This window comes from Haliaeetus leucocephalus, unplaced genomic scaffold, assembly GCF_000737465.1.
Source record: "Haliaeetus leucocephalus isolate CR32 unplaced genomic scaffold, Haliaeetus_leucocephalus-4.0 Scaffold395, whole genome shotgun sequence".
NCBI lineage: Eukaryota > Metazoa > Chordata > Aves > Accipitriformes > Accipitridae > Haliaeetus > Haliaeetus leucocephalus.
The window spans coordinates 9099076-9118615 of NW_010972831.1; the positions used below are offsets into that span (position 1 = coordinate 9099076).

The 19540-nt window shown below is 56.4% G+C and overlaps 1 protein-coding gene across 1 annotated transcript in view; it reads left to right on the forward strand.

Annotated features, from left to right (window-relative positions):
• Positions 1–9829: 9829 nt before the first annotated feature.
• Positions 9830–19540, forward strand: part of RAP1GAP2 (RAP1 GTPase activating protein 2) — a 61332-nt gene continuing 51621 nt past the window's right edge. Inside the window, exons 1-2 of the mRNA XM_010573879.1 lie at positions 9830–9886; positions 13865–13900. Coding sequence (XP_010572181.1) covers positions 9843–9886; positions 13865–13900 — 80 coding nt within the window. The 5' untranslated portion in view covers positions 9830–9842. The remainder of the gene's footprint in view (positions 9887–13864; positions 13901–19540) is intronic.

Sequence of the window (19540 nt, forward strand, 5' to 3'; positions counted from 1 at the left end):
GCGCCGGGGCTGGCAGCGGCCGCGGGTTTTGCAGAGAGAAGAGCGAGGACAGCAAGGTAAGATGCTGCCGAGGGTCGCTAAACCCGAGCCGCGGTCGCGGTCTGCAGGCAGCGGCGTCTCAGTAGCGTGCGGGGACTGGAATATACATGGGCAGAGTAAGCCTTTACCGGGAAAGATTTAAGTCTGTGTTTGTCCTTGTTTTCGCCCTGGAGGGGCTCGTCTGAATGCGAACGTGAGGCGGAGCCGGGAGATCTATTGTTGAAACGCTTCACAGTTCTCGGCTTCGCTGTTCGCGTTTAAATCCGCGGTGACCACTTCGGGCGTGCAGGCTTTGTGCGCCGGGGGCTGGGGGACCCGGAGGGTGGGATCCGTGTGCCCGCCGTGCCCATGGCCAACGCTCGTGTTAAATGAGGAGAATTCAAAGGAGGCAACTTCAGGAGGTCTTCTCGGTGCTCTGCTCCGATGTCTTTGGGGGTGCGCGGCGTTGGCGCTTGCTCCGAGCAGGCCTGCCAGGGCTTGCGGTCCTGCCTTTGCAGGGCACCTCTTTGCTGAGGAGCCCCAGATTGGTTTTTTTTTTTGCGTTTGACAGAAACGGGGCGCAGAAAGAGGTTTTTCCGAGTGCCCTGTTTGCAGGGGTGACCCTCCTTCCCCCTGTCTTTGAGCGAGATTGCGGCTTATCTCCGCCTGAGATGCAGTGTAATGTCTGCTCGCAAGGCAGAGCAGAGAGCATCTCTGCGGGCAGAGCTCCCGTGTAATCCGGTGTGCGAGCTCCACGGAGCTGGTAAGGGCTGCGCGAGCATGTCGCCTGCATCCCTGGCGTATACAGGACGCGAGATGGATCCTGCCAGGTACTGCCTTGTTTCCTCATCTTCTGCGTGCTCCAGGCTCCTCTGTTTTATTTAAGACTGCTTGTTGGTTTAGTAGCACAAGGGACATGATATCTGTCCACACGGCACGATTTATTGAGGGTTGGAAACATGCCAAGGAGTCTAAATTCAGATTCAACAAGAAGCGTGATTCCAGCCAACAGGCTCGCTCTCTGTACACACCAGCTTTAACAGATATTTTGTTCTCCCTCTGCTGCTGCTTCCTCCCAAAGGGCAGCTCACGATAACCATAGCAGCAAAACTGCCTTTTTGCTTTGCTTATGTTTGTTTTATCATCCTTCCTTCCTCTTCAGCCGTAAGCGTATCCCTATGGTAGCAGGGTCCTGGGGGCTGCTCGGAGAGTCCCCCTGCTGCTGTTGCCTGTCGTGTACCTGAAGTCAGATGCTCTGGTTGTCCTTAGCGGCTGCTGTGGAAACAGGAACAGGACTTCAACAGCAACAGTAGGAAGAGACATGTTTTCCAGGAGCTAAAAACAGCTCAGTCTCCCCAGACCTCTTTCCAGCTTCGTGGGGGTAGATGAATCCCTGCTTAGAGTTAACATCTGCCTTCAAGTTGGATGCCAAACCAGAAAGAGCTGTTTCTTGATTTTGATTTGAATCTAGCCCAGCTCTTTCAAAAACCACCCAAACCGGTAGAAAAATACAGGTGATATTGGCAAGATGTAGCAGGGTTTTGAAAAGCTTGAGTCGAAATCCTGCATGTCTTGTTTGCAATGTTTAGATGGAACCATGTACAAGTTTGGCCTTGAATCTGAGCCCTGACTGCTGCCTAAATCTAATCCTGTGCCAGCACATCTTGGCTTCAGGCAGTCGCTGCTTAACCATATGCTGTTGGAGGGCAGCGTGTGGGCTGTGAGGAGAAGCCCCTGTGAGAGGAGGGTGCGAGGGCACGTGCTGGTTCACTGAGCCCAGCTCCCTGCTGCTGCAGGCATCATCTCGTGTTAACGTCTTCATAAACGTGCTGACCATCAGTTAGGGTTGTTTGGTTTTTGTGTTTGTTTTTTTTTCCCCCCTTCTGTTATTAGGAAACTCTTCCAGAGACTGTTTGTATTAAAGATTAGAAACCTCCTAATTTCCAGCCAAAGCATGTTCAGGTCTATCTCATACCCATGCTTTCTTCCCACCCCCATAGTTTGCCAGCCCTGGTTTTTAGTTTAAACAGTTGTTTTTTCTGTCTTGCCACAATTTCTTCATAGGCTGCAGTTGCATCCCTTCCCCATGTTTGCGGTGCGATCTGGGCCAAATGCTCTCTTTCCTGGCTGTGTGCCAGCGCCAGCCTGCCGGCAGGAACAGGGTTTTGTCGGGTTTTGCCCTAACGCATCTTCCCTCCACCGGCCCATGCAGTTCTTCGGGGGGAACAGGCGACGAGCTCCTGCTCCTCTGAGCAGCAGTAGCCTGGGACCAGGGGACCGCAGCGTGGGATGCACAGTGGATGTGCAGGTAGCCATGGTGATGGTGCCCAGGGACCTGGTGCTGGGCATGGCCAGCTGCCTTGCCTGCCTGCCCATCTGCCTGCAGCAGGGTTGCCCCTGGGTGCGGGAGGGGGCATGCTGGGGGCAGCGGTGCCTGCCCTGCCTGGGGCTGGGCTGTCTCTGGAGCCCAGCAAGGCAAGGCACGCCACGTGTGTGTCACAGCAGGCACAGAGAAACCTTCATGCCTGGTCCTCGGGGGAGGCATGGCGTGTGTGGACACGGGCATCTGCTGCTCCTCTGAAGTATCCTCTCTCAGGCTCAACTTGCTCGCAAAGGGATGTGGTTGGAAGAGGTAGGGAAGAGACACCCAGAAAATCTTCCTAGAGAGCCTCTCTAGGGAATTTCATCCCTTCGCTATCGAGACAGAGCTCTAAAATGGGTGGACCCGAGAAAACAAGCAACTCTGTATGTTAAATTTGTAGTGGGCTGAAAGAACTTAATGAGCCTGGAAGTCTGTGTGATGACTTTCTGTGCATAGTGCTGTGATCAGACAAGATCTGTGTCCCTCTGCAGTAAAAACCTGGGTCGTGTGATGCTGGGAGAAACCAGTTGCTACCGTGTGTCAGGCTGGGTACCCAGAGAGCATATGTGTGTCCAAAATGCGAATACTGGGGATGTTCTTGGTGCTGCAGGGTGCTCAGCAAACCCAGTTACCCCCAGGAGGCCTGAAGGCAGCAGCCAGGGACCCGGAGGATCGTGTCCAACTCTCCTGACCCCGTGCACAGCGTGAGCTTGGAGGGATGGGGAGTCGCCTGCCCTGCATGGCAGGAGAGTGGGGTTTGTTCCTGAACATGCAGCCTGGACGGGGCTTTTCTCGCCTCCCCTCTGCACTGCCTGGAACCAATGAGATCAATACTGCAAAGAAAAGACAAGTTAGCACTGATGGACTTCAGACCCACAAACAGTTAAATGCATCGATTCCTGCTGTTGTTACCGTCCTGAACCAACCCAGGCTTTGCAGAGTTTGGCCTTGTTTTCCTCCACAGTGGTCTTGCAGAAGCGTTTGCATTCCTGCTGCCCTGCCAGGCTGAGCACGGCCCTTGCTGGCTCGTCCCAGAGCCCTGCTCCCACCCATTGCCAATGTTATCTGGGATGTGTGTGATGGGGGGCTCAAGGACGGCCCTTTCTGTGGTCCCCAACTTGGCTGATCAGAGTTTGCCTGTTCTTGCTGGCCGCTGAGCTGCCTCATTTAAGGAATGGATCTGGCCTCCCTGGCGCATGGCTGCAGGCACTGCGTGATTTGGAGATCACTTTATGGTGAGCAGTGGTGCTACCCCGTTCCTGCTGCCCAAAGGTGTTTGGGTATCGTGGGGGTGGGTTCCCCAGTTCCGAAGCATGTGGGATGGGAGCCCCCCCTGTGCTGGGCATAGTCCGTTGCTGCAGCCAGCGGGTTCCTCCACCTCTCTTGGTGACCTTGGAGTGGATCTGGCACAGCCCGGGGCTGTCTGTGCCTGCCCTGGGGGCTCGGTAAGGTGAAAGGCTGCAGTGCCGGCCATGCCATTGCCAGTGCCTTCGGCTCATGCCAGCTCCTCCCTTTCACAGCGTGCAAAGAGCCGGCCGGAGAGTGCAGGAGAGCTGCTTGAGGGGGGGGAGAGGAGCTGGGGGCGCTCTGGGCTGGATGCAGCCCCACGTGGCTGAGTCATCCGACCTTTCCATCTCTCTGACATCCCCCATGCAGCTCAGGGCAGCAGTGCCAAGAGCTTATTAGAAACCTGAAAGCTGCAGCTGAGTCAGGGGCTCTGGCCCTGAGGGCTGCGGGGAGCATGGGTGCCTGGCCAGCACTTGGGGTAGGGGGTGCTCAGCCAGTGCCTGTTGCTGTTGGTTTCCTGGGGTCCCCTCCTCTGTGCTGTGGTCCCCAAGGTGTAGCCGGGTGCTCCCCAGTGGTGCAGCGCCTGGCTGTGGGGTCTGGGCTGGGTGCACGTACCCCTGTCACTGCTGCCTGAGAAGTGAGATGTCACGGGTTGAGCGGTGGCTGCCTCCAAGATCTGGTTTTTAGCCATTTTCATAGAACTGAACAGGAGGGACCAGATTGCTTTGGACGTAGGGACGAGTCCATGAGCTGTTAGTGGTGGCAAATGGCCTCAAGAACGTGGAAGAGGAGCTGGAGCGTGGTCTGCAGCGTGAGCTGGGCGTAACCTTGGTCTCTGGAAGGAAGAGACTCTCGGGCCTTATCCAGCACTGAATCTGCCCCGACACGTACATGCTGTGGGTGGAAAATGAGCTCCCTGGAGCCCTGACTCCAGCGTTCGCCCTCACCGTTGCCATGTTTCTGATGTCCCTGGGTGGGCTCTGGACCCTGGCAGGGGCAGGAGCCGGCCCACCTCTCCCAGCTCTCTGCTGTCCCTTGCCCCCCCCCTCACTCTCCACCAGCTCACAGCTGGTGCTGAGCAGAGCATGCAGGATGGGGTGAAAACAGCACCGGGGCTTTCCGTGCGCTGGGCTCCGTGGTGTCTAACCCAGCCTCCTCCCAGCATCCCCAGAGCGGGGACCACAGCCATGGGTGCTGGGGCTCCCGTGGAAACCCTGGTGCTTGCAGGAACCAGAGCTGTTAGCTGCAGGGTCACTGCTGCTGCTGGCTCCTTCCAGGGGACGAGGTGGATGTGCATGGATGTGGATGTGTACTTGCACTGGGGGCTCGCTGGGCTGCAGCGCATCGCCTCTCCTGTGCTGCTGGTGTGTGGACCAGCGAGCCTTGTCATCAGCCTGATAAAACCTCGGTGCCCAGGACGGAGGCACAGTCTGCCTGTCTCCCCAGGCACTTTCAGCACACTTTTTCTTCCTGTTTTCTGTTCCTCTGGCTAGGAGCATCTGGAGCAGGACTGCCTTTCTTAAGGAGGCTGCTAATAATTTACATGCTGAACTTTCTTCTTCTGGCCAGCTGAGCATTTTGCTGGGCATTAGCTCTTCATTTCTGCGTGGGTGTGTTTGCAATTCTTGCTCTCTTCTGCAGGCTGATCCTCCCAGTTAAACCTCAGATGTATCGAGCCCTCCCTAATGAGTTTAAGAAGCAGGCTGTAGATAAGCAGGCTGTGCGGCTCAGCAGCCCAGGCTGCGGTCCATCCCTAAAGAACAAAGCGGCAGTTCGGGCTGTTGGAAGGAGGCAGTCATGGAGTCCCCTGCAATGAGCAGCCCTGAGACCGACGGAGGTACAGTACGGTCTCTGGAAGCTCTCCTCGGCTTTACTGTCCTCTGGCTGAAGCTCACCTCTTGGGTGACAAACAGCGTTCCCCTGCCTTGGTGCAGTGGCTGGGGCTGAGGGAGTACGGTGGGAGCTGCTTAGTTCTGCGGACCTGTTGGCTGTTGAGCACTAAATTAGCCACCTTTGACAGCAAACTGGGTTTTGTGGGAAGCTGCTGTTTAAGGCAGTGAGTTCCTCACTTCATTTCACTTCAGCAGCACCATAAAGGGGAGAAAATACTGTTAAAAATATTCCATGCACTGAGTCAGAATTAATTCGGACACTGTTTTCCTTTGCTTTGTGCATCGAGGCTGATGATATGCACAGTGTGTTCTTCCTGCCAGGACAAAATCTAATATTTCTGGGTACCCACAACCTTCCTTAGAATCATAATAGAAAGATGAATACCCTCAGTGCACTGCATGCAATATTAAAGCACTAATGATGCAATCAGTCTCTCTTAGCCCCAGTAACAAAGGAAAGAATTACGCTGCCCTTCCTGGGCATAATTCTGCTCAGCGGTCTGGGCTCTGACTGCCGAGGAGATGGCCAGGTACCTGTGCTAGCCCCCTCCTCTGCCCGTGCCTGCTGCTTGTCCCTCGGCAAGGGCAGCACCATCCGTGCCGAGGACTCGCGCGGGCAGCGGGTCAGCCCCGCGCTGCGGGCAGCGGGTCAGCCCCGCGCTGGTGCTGTGTTGCATGGACCTTTGAATGCCCTGGTTTTGGTGGTCTTGCTGGCAGCTGGAGATGCGATGTCAGGGGCGGTTCAGGCCCCGTGGTCCCCCGTTAGGTGATGAGAGAACTGAGTAAGGACCGTGCAGAAATAGCCTGTGCTTCCTTTCATAAACAGAATCGCAGCCCGGCAGTTTGTGCTCATTAAGCTCTCGTGTCAGGCGGTTGTCAGCACACTGCTGTCGGCGCAGCCTCGCGCTCCCTCCCCTTTTTCGCTCTTTTGTTGTGCCTCGTTGGGGGCTGCGATGGAGCCAGCCAAAACGGGGGCACTTCTCCCCCATGCTGGTCCCCCCACGAGCTGCTCTGAGTGCTCCAGGCCCGGGGTTGTGTTCCAGGGAGCTGCAAGTGCCTGGTGCTGCAGGGGAGTTTGGTTTATTGATCAGCTGTTAACAATGGGGCTCGCTGCCCCAGCTGTGTGGCACCCCCTCCCCAGTGTTACTGGTGGGGCTGGGGCTGCTCACCGGAGTCGGGAATGCGGCCAGGGTAGGTCAGGGCAATGGGCTCCTGGTTCTGGCAGAGGCCTCTGGGAAATGCTAATTTTGTCTGGTGCAGATGGTACCAAGGAGGCATCCTCCCCCAGGCCTTTGTTTCTTAATTTTGGCTCATCAGTTACGATTTGGCTGTGCCTCCTCTGAAAGGAGGAGGTTTTTTTTTTTTTCTTTTGTTTTTGAGCCCAACTGTGTGAAATACCTTGGGGGGAAGAGGAGAAGCGAGAAAATGTCATTGCAGTCAAACTATTTCTGGATGCGCTCCCGTGCGGGCGAGGTGATGCTGGGCAAGCGCTGATGTGATACCCTGGAGTTGAGGGAGGCTGGTGGCCTCTGGGAGTTGGAGTTGGGTCCTTGGTACATTTTTTTAACCTTTGCCTGGTTCAAGTGCTGTTTGTCACCTGTGTCTGTGGGGGCTGCGGGACGCGTGGGGATGGGGAGCAGCGAGAGCTCCGCTTCTGTCCCCACCAGCCACGGGCATCCCCGGGTGCTGGCCCTGCTGGTGCGGGGGTAGGTGGGCTTTGCACGGGGGCTGCCTCGCACCTCTCCTGGGCAGCGGGAAATGGAGACAACATCCCTGTGGCTGTATCGAGGTCCTGCCCTGCTGGGCTCCAAAATCCCGGGAGAGGTGTGTGAGTCACTCTTCGTGCTTTAGCAGAACTGTCATGCCAACGAGGCATAAGGAAGACCTGCTAGAGTAATTTTGACCTACTGACTCCTGTTAAAGGGGCGCCTGGCCCTGCCTTGCTGCGTGTCTCCCCGTCGCCCTCTCTGCTTCCATGTTGCCTCTGACGACAGCGAGTTCACGTGAGGACTGAAGTGGCAGAACAAGATGCAGTAATTGGTGCTTACAGTGCTGCAAGAGTAAATGTTTAAACGAAGAGCTGGCTGTTTTCCTGGGACTCTCCAAGTTGTTTCTGGTGCGATGCCAGCTATAGATTGGTGCTTCCCATGGCTGCTGTCACTACCTGCCACCGCACCTCTGTGTGCGGGGCTGCGCTGGAGCTGCAGCAGCTGGGTGGTGTTCTGATGCACTGCAGAGCTCGGCCATGCGGGGAAGCTTTTATTTTCAGGCATGTAAATCATGAGCAGCTCAGCAGAGCTGGGCAGAAATCAACTGGTATGAGTGTAAGAAAGACGTGACCTGGGGGAAGATGAAGTGAGAGGATAACGTCACACTGCTGTTGATGCAGAGCTTTAACACGGAGCATGCACGCCAGAAACAAATGTGCTCCAAGCAAATGTCTGCTCCAAATATTTCATGGTACCTGAGTTATAGCTTTCAAGCCTGCAGCAGGTTTAGGATTTTTTTTTTTTAAATAATGTCCTTAAGAGCTCTAAAATGCAAAGGATTTCCATCATTTCATCCCTTTAAGGAGAGATGGCCGTGGGCAGAAAAGTAGGAGTTGGTTGAAATAGCTGGATTTCAATCCAAGCTTTTTCCCTGGAGTTGAGTGATTTTTCTCTTCAACTCACTATCCCCCCCCCCCCCCCCTTCTTTCACACATCAGACGGAATCCAAATGTCTCTCAATTTAAAGCTTTTGGGTGCTTGGATGAGAGTCTGACTCCTGCAAGTGCCAAGCGCTGGGCTAAGAGCTGCCTCAAGTCCCCCGGGAGCCGCGTGAGCCGGGCACTGCCCGGCGGTGCCGAGTTGAGGGGATGTTGTCTCTGCGCGCCAGCCGTTATTGTAAATCACCAGGGTAGGAGGTGAGTGTTCAAGCAGCCGAACCAGTAGGACCTTGGCAGTCGGAGGCTTTCTGCTGGTCTTCAAACTGCCGGGACTTTGGGAAGCGAGCTTTGGGTTCCGGTATCTCTCGCGTGGTGGACGATGCGCGGCCACGCAGCTCGTCCTCTCCTGGCTGTGGTGCAAGGCTCCGCTCTGGTGTCACCCGCACCGAGTCCCACCGCGGCCCTGGGGCAGCGCAGGCCCCCCCCCCCCATGCCGCAATTGCAGAGGGGGCTCGGGATTCCCACCCTTCCTCCTGACTTTGACCCATGGAGGGTGAGCCCCTGTTGCAGCCCAGACGTGAGTGGGTGCAGATGGGTGCTGGTGGCTGGTTTGGGGAAGCAGAGGGTGTGAGGCTGGGGTGCCCAGACCCCCCCGGGCACTGTGTCTAGCCCCCGGCACTGGGTTCGCTTCCCCACGGGCTCTGCTGTGCCCTGCGATGCCTGAAGGCTGATGCAGGGGACGATTGCCTGTTTTCTTGGGACTTTATGATTGATGGGAGCTCATACCCAGCTAGAGGTCAGCATTTCCATTTAAATGGGGTTTCTGAAGCCTGCTGTTAAGGGACCAGGGGGGTTTGGTGCTGGTCAGGCTGCAGACACGCGCTTCAGTGTTACGGAGCTGCCGAGGAGAGAAAACCTGAGTGCCGCGGGGGCCGGGTGGGAGATACCTTGCCAGGCTCTGGGGCAGCCGGGGATCTGTTTGCCGTGAGAGATGAGGTGATGAGGTTTTTGCTTACTGAGGTTTAATGCTTTTAGCGAGATGTCCCGTGAAATACACTGGAGCATCAGTTGGAGGATCCCCTACCAGGGAGCCAGCCCGGTGCAGTGAATGCAGCCCTGCCGTTCTGGGGACAGACGGGGGAAGAACCACCCTGTGAGGCAGACCTTGGTGTTGCCACCAGTGACCCTTTGCACCGGGCCCCGCTGGCAAGCGGGGTGGGGGCAGCCCTGTGGCACAATGCTTATGGGCGATGCCGTGCCTGCGGCTCGGCCACGACACCCACGCTGCCTGCGCAGCGCTGCCCGCGGCCCCTGCCATTAGGAGAAATACGATATTTGCAGTGTAAGGTTGTGAAAAGCCTGAGGCCACACACAAAAAAAAACCAAACCAAAACAAAAAACCAACCCCACACCAAAAACCAAAAAGGAAATGACTTTTCTTCTGGTGCTTGCATGTGTGCATGCGCTTCTGCGCTGACCAGGAGGTGCTGGGGCAGCGGCGTGCACGCTGTCAGGAAGCGCCTGCAGTGGTCGTCCTCCACGCGGCTGGCACACGGGTGCTGCTGGCCCCATCACCGCGTGTCCCCCCTCCGACTCCGCCATGGCTGGAGTGCCCTGGCAGCACCGAGCCAGCACCATGTTCCAGAGAAAACGCAGCGTCTCCTTCGGCGGCTACGGCTGGTGGGTGCCTTTCCTTTCTCTCCCCCCTTTGCTACTGGGAGTGTGGGGCTGCGCGAGGAGCTTTTTTTTCCTGCTGTGGCTTCAAAGGAGGAAGAACCGTGGCACTGTGGCACGGTGCCCTTGCGGCAGAGCCCTTCCCGCTGCCCCGTGCCAGCAGGAGCGTGTGGGAGTCGGGACAGACCTTCTTCCCCCCCGCCGTGCCCTTTGGGCGCCCCGTGGGTGCCAAGCAGTGAGGGGACCTCCCTGGGGGCTCGTGGTGGGCTCCCGTGGGCATGTCACCTGCAAGAGGGTCCTGTGGTTCCCCCCCGCCCCTCTCGCTGCCGAGGACCTGCTGCCCACTCCTCCTCTGCCCGAGCAGCGAAGCTCACAGCCGCCTTCAGCACCTCACGGCGAGGTCCCACCTGGTCCGGGGCACGTTCCCGGTGCCATCGGCATCTCCCGGAGTTGTCCCCGCTCTGTCTGTGCTCGGCAGAGCACCACGGCTGCCGCCTGCACCCCGGGTTCGGAGGGACTGTTTGCTTCTCATGTCCCTGCCCTCCAAGATGTGTTGATCTATAGGGAAACAGTTTAAGAAAATGGCACTGTTCTCCCTCTGCCCTTCCTCCAGTTTCCCTCTCTCTGAGGTATTGTATGCCTGTTCCAAGACTGTGGTGTGTGACTCTGATTGGGCTGTGGGAACTGATGGCCAAATTGGCAATTTTGTAATGATTTTGGCTGTGTGGTGCTGGTGCAGAGGATTGCTCTGCCTTCCTCTCCTAGTGCCGCAGTTGCTGTAGGGGCTGGAGCTGGGCAGCTGGGAGCCGCGGGGGCTTTGGGACAAGCACTTGTGCCGGTAGGCTTGGAGCTGCTAGAAACCTGCTGGGGGAAATGCTGAGTACCCGAGAGGGTTGTGGGAGGGCAGCGAACTTGTTGAGGGTTTCGGCAAAGTGGGAATAGAAGCATGCACCTTACTGAAGCCAAGTGTTTTGTCTCAGCTGGATTTTTTTTTCTTTAAATAAAAATGGGAAGGAAGCACTCCGATGAACTTCTGTAAAAATAAGTTTTGTGAAATGTGGGCTCGTTCTGTGGCAGAGAGAAATCGCGGCTATTGGGCAGCTTTGCTCTGCAGCTGCCGTTGGGAGCAGTGGCTCTGGGGCCCCGATCACACGGGGTGCATCCCGGGAGCTGCTGCTGTTGACAGCTTCTGGCTGTGATGGAACGGAGCTGTTACCCCCCCACCCCTTGCAGGGGCATTTGGGGCTGTCTGGGCTTTGCTCAGTTGTTTTCCTTCTGCGCTTTGGCAGTTGCAGGGAAAAGATAACCACGAGCCGGCGAGTCATGCAGGAAAATGCGGTCTGCTGGCTGTTAGGGGGCTGCGCCACCGTCACGGTCTGGGGCTGGCGGGAAGCAGGGTGCACGCTTTCCTTTAAATATCGGCATTGGGGTCTGCACAGTGAGAAAGACAGACTAGGGGGTACGGGGGGAGCTCCCAAGCGGGGTTGGTGCACGACTCCCTGGGGAAGACCCCCCACCTCGCAGTCGTGCGTTGCCTGGAGAGCAGCATGCGCAGCCGGGAAAACGCTTCCCTGGGTGTTTACGGGAAAGGAAGGGACCTGCGGCAGCCCCGTACCTGCATCTGCATCTTCTCACGGCTGCGACCGACACACCCTTCCTGTGGGGACCGCGTGTGGGGCGGCCGGGCACACCCAGCCACCGCTGCTGGTAGCTGCAGTCGCTATTTCCAGCCCTGCGCTGGAGTGTAAATCGTTTGGGTTTTTTTTTTTTTTTTTATGTCTACTGGCTGTATCTGCCGGCAGCGAGGTCCCGTGAGGAGCGTGCTTGTCCTGGGGCAGCAGACATGGTTCTGCTGCCCTTGGAGGTAGGGATGCCCATCGCGGGCGATGCAAAGCCGTGGCGTTTGCAGCCCGGGAGCTGCCGCCCCAGCCCTGCCTGCACGCCCTTCCCAGCTCTCTGGGACCCCAGTGAGGGATGCAGGTGCCAGCCTTGTCCCCTCTCCTCCCAGGCCGTGGGCACCCAGCTGGCGTCGGCCGCTCCTTTCCCCTGGGCGCTGCTTTTGGCGACAGCGGGGAGGAGACACCCCCTTTGCTGGTGCTGCCAGGTCTCGGGGAGCCCCAGGGCCGTGCTGGGGTGCACAGGGAGGAGTCTGGACCGGGGCGTGCGGTGTTTCACTTCACCCCACCTCGGGAGAGGGCGCAGGGCAGGGCCTGACGAAGCGGCTCTTGTAACTTAGTCATATTGCAACTGCGGTTTCTCCAGCGAAGGGTTTTCTTTCTCGTGTGTTTCTTTTTTTTTTGTCACTTATTTTTTCCTCTCCAAGAGGCCAAATAACAGCAACTGATTTTTCTTCCTGCCGTTTCGGATAAAGCTGCTCGGTGCAGCTCCCCGCTCCAGTGTGGCTCCTGCAGAAGCTGCCCCAGCCACCCGCTGTCCCCGTGGCTCGTTTGCACCTGCCACCAAGTTTGGCAACAGCTATTTACACCAGCACGCTTTAGCGTTCAACTCGATTTAATGATCAACAAGGTCTGTGGACTGGCTAGTTAAGTATTAAGTGACAATAGCGGGTGCCCTGGGTCTATTTTTAGGAGCAGTAGCGTGCCGGCTGTCCAGGAGCGGACGTTTGGGGAAATGCCTGGAACGCAGCTCCCGCGGCCGTGGGGTTTTGTGAGTGCAATGTCGGTCTGAGCAAGAGAGGGACCCTGGGAAGGGTCATGGTGCGTGCAGGCGGGGTGGGCTGGGGTTGAACTGGGGTGTGCAGGGCGGCTTTGCCCTCGCCCGTGGGGAGCGGGGACACCCCACGCGGGGTTCCTGACGTGTCTGCCCCGGTGCTGGCTCAGCCTGTGGCATGGCGTGCCGGGGATCCGGTCCCGCTGCGTCACCCGCGGGTGCAGCCTCCTCGTGATGGAGAAGTTCAGCCTGGGAGCGGAGGGTGGTAAAGCTGCGAGTAGAGGGGAAACTGCATTTCTGCAGCCTTGCCCTGTCCTCTGTGATCGCAGTGCAAAACAAGTGGGGTTTGGGGTTTGTTTTGGTGTGTGGGTTTTTGGTTGTTTTTTTTTTTTTTGGTGGTTTTTTGGTTTGGTTTTTTTTTTTTGAGATGTGGAATTAATTTCATGCGGCAGATAACAGAGCATTTGCAATGACTGCCAAAAGACATAATTTTGCATTTTGAGACATTACTATGATTTGCATTAATTAATATTAATGTGACTTTAACCACAGTGATTCTGTGGAGATAGGCACTTATTAACGGTGCCAAATAAATAAGTGAAGCAACTGGGCCTCCCGGCCCCGCAGGAGCTGCCCGGGGCTGAGAGCGATGGGGCTGCTCTGCGTTCCGTCTGCCCAGGGCTCTCGGTGTGTGTGCGAGTACTCGCAGTGGCTGTGGGTGGGTAAGGGGGTAAGTAAAGGGTAAGTCGGCGGCTGGTGCCCAGCTGGGGATGTGGCACAGCCCTGCAGGGATGAGCCTGAGCTCATGCAGTGAGGCAGCGACCAGCCAGGTATGAAAATCCCGCACCCTGCTGTATCCTTGTTCCTTCCCCTGGAAGGCTGCAGGGTCGAGTTTGTGGGGTTTGGCGTGATCTTCCCAGTACGTCGGGTCTGTCATCTTTAAATACGTGTTTTGTGGGAGATGTGAGCCAGTGCTTTGGAGAGAGCTGGGACATGGATAATGTCCTCCTCTGGTGCCCAGTTCATCTCTGGCATTTTGGATGAGGAGGCAACAGTTCTCCACTGGTCACCACCGGGAAGTAACTGGGGGGATTTTGTTTTACTTGCTGCCAGGCTTCACTTTGGGTTAAATGTTGGTTGATTTTATTTTCTGTTCAAGTCTTTCTGTGGTGATCATCGCGTCAGCCAGACTGATGGCACCTCCGAAGGAGATGCTGGGGCCGGGTTTGCCAGCAGCCCCCGTACCCTAGTCGGGAGGAGGGACAGCCCTCCCTCCTGCACCCGCAATAACGCGCTCCTCTGCTTTCTCCCCAGGATCGACAAGACGATGCTCGCCAGCCTGAAGATCAAGTGAGTACCCGCACTCTTCTCTCTCATGTAAAGCGATTTCCCTGTGAGATACGCAGTGCGGAGAGACGGCTTTGTGCATGGAGGATGCTTTCTTGTTAGCTGGGCTGTCTTCCCGGGTCCAGCTCTGTGCAGGGGTAGACCAGCCGTTATCTACCCGTTCCTGGAGATGTGTTTGTGCATGTCACACGGCTTGTTCTCCTGTCAACTCCAAGGTGGTTCAGGCACTGAGCGATTATAATAAACGCAGTGACACAATCGTGGTATGATCAGTTGGTTAAGGCGTGCATGGTGCCATTCAGGGGGCACCAGCTCTGCCTTGGGAGGGATGGGGGTGGGAATCAGCAGGACGGGCCGCCACCAAGCTTCTGGTTTGTAAATTCAGTAGAGTCTGGAGGTTTTTTTATTTTGTTTTTGCATCTTGCAGTCTGGAAAGGGGGTGGGTGTCGGTGGGATAGTGGGTGCCTGTGTTTGTTACCCAGCTCCAGCTCCCCTGCTGCTGGGGGGGCTCTGGGAGTTGCTCTGGAAGGGGCGAAGATGCTCTTGGGGCCCAGGAGGGTCTGTGAGCCGGTGGTGTTGCTTGGTGGGTCCATCTCGGGTTTGCCACGGACTTGGTGAAAGCTGACAGTGTGGGCTGCATGGCCTCTGGCAAGGCGGCCGCTGGGGCAGATCCCGCTCTGTAATGGAGTGAAGTGTGTGGGATCACCACCCCTGCTGGAAAATGCCATCAGCTGGATGGGGAAGAGCAAGCGAGAAAGGACTGGGAATGGTGGTACCGATGCTCTCTGTCCTCCCGGCACTCGCAGCTGTCTGTGAAATGCCGCCCGTTCCCACAGGGCCTTGTCCTCCCGGCTCTGCGACGGGGGGGACTGATCCTTCCCTCCCGCCGTGGCACATCCTCCCCTCTCCCCAGTTTCTGGATAAGCTCCCCGAGTTGGGGGTTTTCCATTGCAAGCGTACGCTCGGCTCCGGCACTATCAGTGTAAATGTGTGCTAATATAGAAATATTCTGGCCAAGCCTCCCTTGAGCTCAGGGTAATGTGTACGGGTAACAGCTCATGTGGTTTCCCTCTATAATCATTACTTGTGCAAATTATTCATTAATGGAAAAGTGTACAGAAAGCCTTGGGGGAACCTGCTGCCTGAATGAGCCTGCAAATGCCCATTGTAAATAGCACAACAGAGACGCTGTTGCTACGCTCATTGCTCAGGTTTTTGCTGAACTAATGAGAAGTTTAAATCAATGTTTACCGCTTTTAGGAGTGGAGGGAAATCTCAGTAGACTTGCCTTTTCCCATGGAGCTGAGAAGGATTTAGCTGCTCCTCGTACGCTGCCATACACTGTGCCCTGATTTTTTTTTTTCCAGGGCCTGTGCAGCAATTTTGCTGCAGAAGTACCATTTAACCCCCTTTCCCCACCATGCCGGGCAATTAGTGCCGTGCTTGGAGCGCTGTGCCGGTGCTGTGCTGGTGCTGTGGGGCACGCTGCCACGCTCCTGCTTGGGCAGGGGTGAGGGTCTGGGGCCACGTTCCTTCCTCCCTCCTGCCCCGGCTGGAGGAAGGGGTTTGCTCAGGGCATTCGGTGAGCATCCACTGGAGTTGTTTTATCCCCGCTACTTGCAGCTAATGCTTTCCACAGCCTCATAGCGCTTCTGGTTTGTGGACAGATTGCTTCATTAAATGGTCCTGTAATTGGGGCTCAGCCAGAGCCACATTAGGTATTTGTAAAAGCTTTCAAAAATAAAAAAATAGTTTTGGTTTTCTAACGCCCTCTTATTATTGCTGCAGCCTTCTGGCTAAGATACCAGGCGTAGGCAATTTTCTTTCAGTGTATAACTTGTTAACAAAAAGACAAGCTGCTTTCTGCACGCCAAGGAGCACTTCACAAAGCCTCGTGCGTGCTGCAAACATCAATATTGACTTGCAGAAACCTGGCAGGGAAGGAATAGCGAGCGCGTGGTGGTGGATGTGGCCCCGAGAGGGGGTCCCCGTGCGGCCGAGGGGCTGCAGGACCCCCCGCCTGAGCCAGCTCCTTGTGCCCGGGGCGAGGGCTGTTTGCTGGGGCAGCATCGAGCCCCTCCGTCCTGGGGGAGTGTGGTGGAGGGGAGCGAGGGGCTGCAGGTCCCAGTGGGCTCTCGGGGGGCGAGAGCGAAGTCGGTATTTGGCGAGACCGAACCGGGCAGCGGGAGGGCCCGAGTGAGACGCCGGGCTGCTCGCCTGCCTGCTGCTCCTGTTCGGCGGAAGAAACTCGCACACGCAGGTGGCACTAGAGCATCAAAGCAGTTTTCCCTCTGTCTGTTTCTCCTTTTTCTTTTTTAATTTGGGTTTCATTAGTTCCTATGGCAACCATGAATATGTCTGAGGGACTCAGAACTGGAGAGAGTGAGTAGACGTTGCGGAGTGGGAGTGTCGAGGAGAGGTGATGGATGGAGAGCCCTGGCATCGCGGTCAGGGGCTCGGCTGGCCCCGTTCGGTGACGGGCACTGCGGGGAGGTACCGGGGCTGCGCTCAGGTGGGGAAGGTGCTGCGGAGGACCGAGCATCCCCGGAGCGGCTGCTGCTCAACGGCCACGTTCGCTGCTCAGTCTCTGAAATGCCGAGGAAGCTCTGGTGAGTTTGGGACTGGCTCTGCCTCGGGGAGCTGTGCCTGTGCCCTGCCAGGGCAGAAAAGCCTGAAAGTGTCGGCTCTCCAGCGGGGAGCTTGTGCGCCCGGTCCCACCGCTTCGGGTTTAAACGTGCAGCTGGCAACGGGCCGTCCCTGGCTCTCAAAACCACTGTTCTGGGACAGGAGAGAGCTGAGTTTCTGCCTGCTGCGGGGAGCCGTGGGTGGCTCTGGAGAGCTCGGGCACACTCCCACCTTGTGTGGCTGGGGGCTGCTCTTGGGCAGCCTGGCAAGGCACCCAAAGGCAGTGTGTGGGGGATGGAGAGTCTGGGGGAGGGCTTGGAAATACTCTACTTGCTGGTTTTGGGGGGTGCATGTCCCCAGGGTGGCAGCAGGAGCTGGTGCTGTGGGGCTTAGGTGCTGGGAGAGGGGCCGGGGCTGCTGACAGCCACTGGGACCGGGGCCAGCCCCAGGGTGCTGTGAGATGGAGACTGAGGAACTTGTGCAGTAAATGGGATTTGGCATGTGTGGACCCAGGATTTTGGCATGGACCAATTCCATTGCGATCCCTGTTTTTCTGTTAAGTTTTTTTTTTTTATTCCTTACCAGCTTCATGGGAAAGCACTGGGGGCAGCTGAACCCCCCAGGCTGGCAAAAGGGGCATCACGTCCAGAAGCAGCCCTCCAGACCTTGGCTTGGTGCTGGTGTTCTCTTGGGTCACATCAGGTCTCTGCAGAAAGCTAGCAGTGTCACTGGGATGGCGGGATGCTCGTGTGGTGCCCTTGGTGCTCCTTGGGGCACAGCTTCATGCAGGGCTTGTAAAATGTGGAGTTTGAGGTCAAGTTGTGCTGCCGGGGAAGGGAAGAGCTGACCCAGATGGCAGCTAAACCCACTTCCCGAGTGAGGAGGTCACCCTGGAGGAAAACATCAGCCTATCGAAGGATCTTTGCATATCAGAAATCAACCCCAGCCAGATGAGCCTGCCTAATGAGTGTGTTTGCTTCAGAACTGCCCTGCACTAACCCCAGGCAGCACAGCAAGTGCAGGGGTCCCGAGGGGCCAGGCAGGGACCCCCAAGCCCCCTCTGCCTTGGGACATCCTTGTACTGGGGATGCCGGAGGTGGGAAGGTATGATGGGGACGAACCCGTGGGGACCTTCCTCCTCCATCCATCCAGATTTCTCGGGAATGAGCTGGTCAGGTGATGTCCTGCGTGGGAGGTTAGCCAGCCCTTTGCCTGCTGGTGGCCCCTCAGCCCTCTGCGCTCTGGTTATTTTCTCTTTGCTATCACCAGTGGGAAGTACTGAGAAACCACAGAGTATTTAAAAAAAAAAAAAAAAAAAATCAATAAAAAAAGTCCCTTCTTCAGGCAAAGAATCACCTCTTGCTTTAGCCTTATAAAGCAAAAATAGCAATGAAATAATCATATCTCTGTGGAACAGGAGGGCCTTGTACACCAATTACTGAGAGTCAGTGTGTGTACAGCTAAAATTCACATGAAAGAGCATGTGATGCTCATCTGGTGATGGGAACAGTGGTGGAAAACAAAGGTGGAAAGAGAAGAGATGAAAGATTTACTTGACCTTCGTAAAATGAGCTGTGTCCAGGCTTGAGGCTCTTTAATATTTGATGGGCCAGAGCTGAGTTAATGGGAAGATGTGGGAATGATTTAGCTTCTTGGCTGTAGCTGCACTGACTATTGCAGTAATCTTGGAGGTTTTTGCTTAGGTCTTGTGAGGACAAGGTCTGGAGAGCAGATTGTGTCCAAGTAAATTCCTTTGACTTTATTACCACCTTTTAAAATGGATAATTGCATGCAAATGTACGTTTTGCAATTATACTTTAGCTGTAGTAGCATCTGTGTTACACTGCAAAAAAAAACCCCAAAACCCGCTGTCAAAACTACTGCTAAGCAGCCGTCTGCAGTGAACAGGGGAGGCAGGCAGGCCTCCTATTTCATTTGATTTGTAACTGCTTATGTCCAAGGCTGCAGGATGAAACCTCCTGCAGCCACCCCCTCCCAGCCGGTGTCCGAAGGATGCCCTGGGACTTGGAGCAAACTTTAAGATCAGTTAAAATCGGTGCTGGGGCTGGAGGGGCAAAACGAGGTATGGGCTGGTCCAGGCTCCTGGCCGAGTGCTGGGCAGAGTCTCTAAATGGGTCTGTGTGCAGATGAGCGTTAATTGGGTACCCAGCTGAGGTGAAGGTTGTTTAATATCCATTGCCCCGCCGGCTTGGATGTTCTTCTCACCCTGGAGTGGTGCCTCTCCCTTTCTGATGTTGTTGTCAGTTATATTAATTTTTGCTGATGTGCATGTGGCTTGTCTAATCACAGCAAATACTTCTGAGCTTTTCCTAAGCCATCTTTCTCGGTCCCCTGACTCTAATCTCACCCTGATTTTTTGTAAAGTTTTGCTGGAAACTTAAACCGTCCGTGATGGGTCACGAACCAGCAGTCCCCTCGCAGGTGTCGGGTGGGTTCTCGCAGGATTTCCCCTGTGCTCATGCAGCAGCGAGGGGCAAGGAGGCAAAGCACGCCCTGAAATGGTACAGTCCCCTCAAAACGATGGTGTAAAAACCCGGTTTTACCTTGTTTAATGTTTCCCCAGCAAAGCTGCTGCTCTGCCTCCTCTCCTGGGAGATTCCTGTCACACCGTGGGCGTGCAGAGCCGTGGCAGCTTGGAGGCACGTGGCTGGACACGGCATCCCGGGCAAAGCGAGTCCTTGTGTCGGCGGCAGGTCTCATGCCCAGGTCCCTGCTGGGACAAAACCCCTCACGAGTGCCAGGGAGGCTGCAGGCAAGTGGCCAGGAACGGTGACAGGTCCCCGTTGCTGCCGCGGGCGCTGGCTGCCACTGTCCCCGCTCGCCGTCTGCCGCCTCTGAGCCGCCTCCTGCGCGCTTGGGCCAGCCCTCGCCAAGGCCAGGGGATTGGAGGGCTGCATGGATGAATGTCAGTGCTATCCTCACGCAGACCCGAGGTGACAGCTCTGCCGGGCGGGAGACTGGCTGGTGGGGGGAAGGCGAAGCACCTGCCCCCTCCCC